Source organism: Volvox carteri, assembly GCF_000143455.1.
Source record: "Volvox carteri f. nagariensis unplaced genomic scaffold VOLCAscaffold_17, whole genome shotgun sequence".
Lineage (NCBI taxonomy): Eukaryota > Viridiplantae > Chlorophyta > Chlorophyceae > Chlamydomonadales > Volvocaceae > Volvox > Volvox carteri.
Genome location: NW_003307560.1, coordinates 604951 through 608931, shown reverse-complemented (window position 1 = coordinate 608931; position 3981 = coordinate 604951). Strand labels below are relative to the sequence as shown.

The 3981-nt window shown below is 54.1% G+C and overlaps 1 protein-coding gene across 1 annotated transcript in view; it reads right to left on the bottom strand.

Annotated features, from left to right (window-relative positions):
- Positions 1-3101: 3101 nt before the first annotated feature.
- The window catches only part of VOLCADRAFT_90515 (uncharacterized protein), a gene marked incomplete at both ends in the record, with an annotated part of 17982 nt that continues 17102 nt past the window's right edge, over positions 3102-3981 (bottom strand). The window contains 2 exons of the mRNA XM_002950013.1: positions 3102-3347; positions 3892-3940. Of these exons, the coding sequence (XP_002950059.1) occupies positions 3102-3347; positions 3892-3940 (295 nt within the window). The remainder of the gene's footprint in view (positions 3348-3891; positions 3941-3981) is intronic.

Sequence of the window (3981 nt, the reverse complement as noted above, 5' to 3'; positions counted from 1 at the left end):
AGCGCTGCGTGCAACTCACCTGAAAATGAGAGGCGACAGTTAGGGAAAGCATTTTGGTAACTGCAGCTATATGGCAGGCGGCTTCAGCCGTACTATGAACACATGTACGGCAAGGCGCACCTGCGATACACGTTGATTCATCCATCCGCATGCCGATGAAAGTCAATGAAAATCGTTGCCGAATTGTGTAGAGGTGGTCGTGACAGTCCTTTACAAAGTGAAACACAGATTTCAAGTCCAGCGCGCTGCCCTGTGGGCCGCAATCGAGGCACGTCTTTTGGTCGAATTTTTGGTCATTAGGGACCCGCAGCCTTACGGGGCCTTAAGCCGAATTTCAGCTGCGGGTACTGTGGTACGGACCGCGGGGCCCGCCTTATTTGCCAACCTCTGTGATGAAAACAAGGTTGTTTGCCGTTTACCGGTTACAGGTGTACAATGGGGATGTCTGAGGGCTCACGCCTGAGCCTTTTTTTGTTAAATAAGGCCCACAGTGTTGTGCGGGAGGCGTTCCTTGGGGCGCTGCACTCGGCCCGTTCAGGGTCCACTGTAACAATCGCATTCTGCTTAAATACACTTATTCAAAGCTTTCTTCAGCTTATGCCTTCCCCAATTGGAAGCAAAATATTTCCTAAAGAATTGTCTCTGCCCCACAGGACATGCCGAGTCTCCCATGTACTCCTGCCCCGCATCCAGTTCTGTCCTCCAAGGGGACACGTTCTCCGGTGCCGATGTGCACACATTCATAGCTACTTTTCTTGCGCATCTTGGTAATCCGAGAAAATGAATTGCATATAGTAGCCATTGTGGAAGACCGTCCAAGTGGCGGTGCCATAAATGGGCGGAACACACAGGAGATAGTGTGGGAACCAAGAAGCCAGGATTTGAAGGATGCAAGGAAAGGACCCCGACCGGGGGTGGGTGGAAGGGGTGCCAGGAGTGGAAAGGTGCAAGGAGCCCCACCCGGCCCGGGGGTTAGAAGGGGGACACCTAGTACTCCTGATCGTCCAACCCTCGCGACCCCAGGGTCAACCCTTGTCCCTTAGGCAAGTTGCTGCTTGCCTAAGGGAGTGAAGCTTGGATATGTTCCTGACCAGACATGACCGTGGTGTAATCTCGTAACTTTAAGAAGGTAAGTATGCTAAGCTAACGGTACAAAGCTAACGGTTTGACACATGACAGTACAATTGATAATTTATACCCGTCTCAAAATCCAGCATTCGTTTAATCATTAGGGACGTATGACACACTGAGGTAACATACTCTTGCAAAGGAAGTTTTCTAGTAGGGCCATAGGTCCAGGGGGAGCCGCGCTTTTCTCGCGTTTTGGTTAGAGGCTACAACAACAATAAGTTACTATTAGCACAGACTACTAACTGTACTTTTAGGACAGGTCACTTCGGGAAGAACTCTCCTGTCACCAGCCCCGCAACCATGTCCTCTCCAGTTGCCCCACAAGCGCCAAAGGCCGTGTATGCGCAAGCTGAGTACATCAAATTTGGAGAGGGCGTCTCCAAGAACTTTGGTTTCAGCAAGCACCTCGCGATTGCGCTGACTGTGGGAATCGGCTTGAGCTTCGCGTGGAAGGTTGGTTTATGTATCGCTAATATGTTAGAAATACAAAAGAAAAGCATCGTAGTTCAGCATCTTAGGACGGTTTAAAAGTTGACACGGGCTTGTCTCGGAAAAGGAAAGCATCAGCACATGTTCGTTGCCTCCAAATCGTGCTTGAGCGTACATCATGGCTTCATGCGTTTTACCCGGGGTTCCTTGGATGATGTCCTCCCCAGACGTGGCACTGGAACGAGAAGCGGTACATCGCGCAGTACTATGCCGACATGGCTCGCCGTGAGAAGCGCGAGGAGGCCGCCCGCCAGCAAGCTATCCAGGACAAGTACAAGCAGCTGGAGGAGGAGCTGCTGAGTTAAGAGGTGAAGCAGTGCTTGCTCGAACCCCTGATGCTCAAGGCCGACGCCTGCCTTGCGTCTGGCACGACCCCAAAGAGCTGGTATAGGGTGGAATGGAATTTAAGGTGTCCGAGGCTTACTAACCTGACCCGAGTTGGTTTTATGGCATGAGCTGTGGTAGAGGATTAAGGGGCAAGTGTTTCCTTTGCCTGGACGGTGCCGCAACGCGCGATGGTGCGCTTGGGATGGTGATGCTCTGTAGCTTACGATGAGACGCTTCTATGGATTTGCGCTGGTGCCCGCGAGGCGTGTAGAGATGGGGGGTCGTCTTGTCAGGGTTTAGGGAGATGCAGAATAAGCCACGGCTAGATCCTTGCGCGATGATGATTTCGCAGCCCTACAGTGTAGACCCGTGTAAAATGATGGCCGTTCTGTTTGTGCGCCATCTCCGTCATGGACCCTATCGTTAAGATGTCATTCGCTTTAAAACACCACGTAACCTGGTTTGGTTTGATTCCTCACCACTTGGGGTTTCGCTAACGGCGGCGGGAAAATGGGAGTAGTCAGCATGCACGTGTTTCAACGCCTTGTTCAATACGTCCCTAGCAGCTACACATAAACCTACGCCTGCCGACCTGCACACATGAACAACACCAACGTCAGTATTCAATTCTGCTGTTGGCCGCTGCTTATTCCCACTTCCACACACCCAATCCCCGCTTTCTCTGGCGCCGCACTGCACCACAAGCAACCAACTTGGCGCAAAGCCTTTCGCAGTCTTTCGGCCCTCAGCATCCGCATCATCACAATCTATCACTATTTGCTGTTTGTTGTCCGCTGTTGGCCACAGCACTCTGCTTTAACTGGGTTAAACCGTGACAACCAAACGCAAAATCCAGTCTGCTTCGATGCACCCCATCCACGAAACATCCCCGAACTCCACAACCACCTCCCTGGTCATACGGAGTTCAAAAGGAAATCTCAACGCCAACATCAACATCAGGGCTGTTGACATCCATTTGAGCCAATATTAAGTACCACCACGCCTCATCCGGCAGCAGCAGCCCACCTCTTTTCCACACACCCGGCATACACCACCACCATCCCCACACCACCATTCACTTTTTCGCACCGCCGCGGTGCTTTATCCCTTTCCGGTAGTGACACGCGCGGGTCATTCCCTTACCCCCCCCTAAATCAGTCGTCGGTTAAATCCACGACGTCACGCCCGCCGTCGTCCTCTGGCTCCAACAGTCGCACGTCGAACGACGGCAGCGACCGAACTGCTGGGTCGCGCGGGTCTGCGTCCAGCACCGACATGAAGGGCAGGCGGCTGTCCTTGGGCCGCCAGCCGCCGTCCGGCGCCACCTCGATCGCCTCTACCCGGCGCTGTATGCCGTTGTGCTCCAGAGTGCGCATGACGGCGGAGAGGAAGGCGTGGGGCTGTGTGTGTGAAGAAGGAAGGGGCAGGGAGGGTAATTCAACAAGCGGAGCAAGGGAAGATTTGGGGCAGCAGAAACAGCTTCTGCGAACCTAGGCTGGTGGGTGAAGGTGGCTGGTCCGGTGCAGGAGTGGCGTTGCTCGCGTCCTGCTGAACATCTTACCACCACTATCTGCGTGCGCCCAAGCTCACAAACATTGGGGGAGTGAGGGAGTGACAAGCGGCAGCTGTTCCGGTTTCAGCAGGAGCTGTTCTACACGCTGTCCTACACGCTGCCCAACTCGCCCCAAAAGCAGGCCACCCTCGCCACCCTCGCCACCAGACGCACCCCACGAACAAGCTAAAAACTACCAAGCGCCACCTACCGAACCTGCCCAGACACTCTCATCTTACTCCCCCCTCCAATCCCTCCGAGTCCCACCCTCCCAAACACCCACTCACTCATTCACCCCACCCAACCCCGACGTTCGCATACCCTCTGCCCATTCACGCGCATACACACATATACAGACATATACACATACACACACACATTCACCCGCTCACCCTCAAGTCCCCCAGGTCTCCCAGTCGGCCCGTGGCGGGGCACACCCAGCTGCCCGTACAACGGGCTGAGTCAAGAAAGGCTCCCAGATC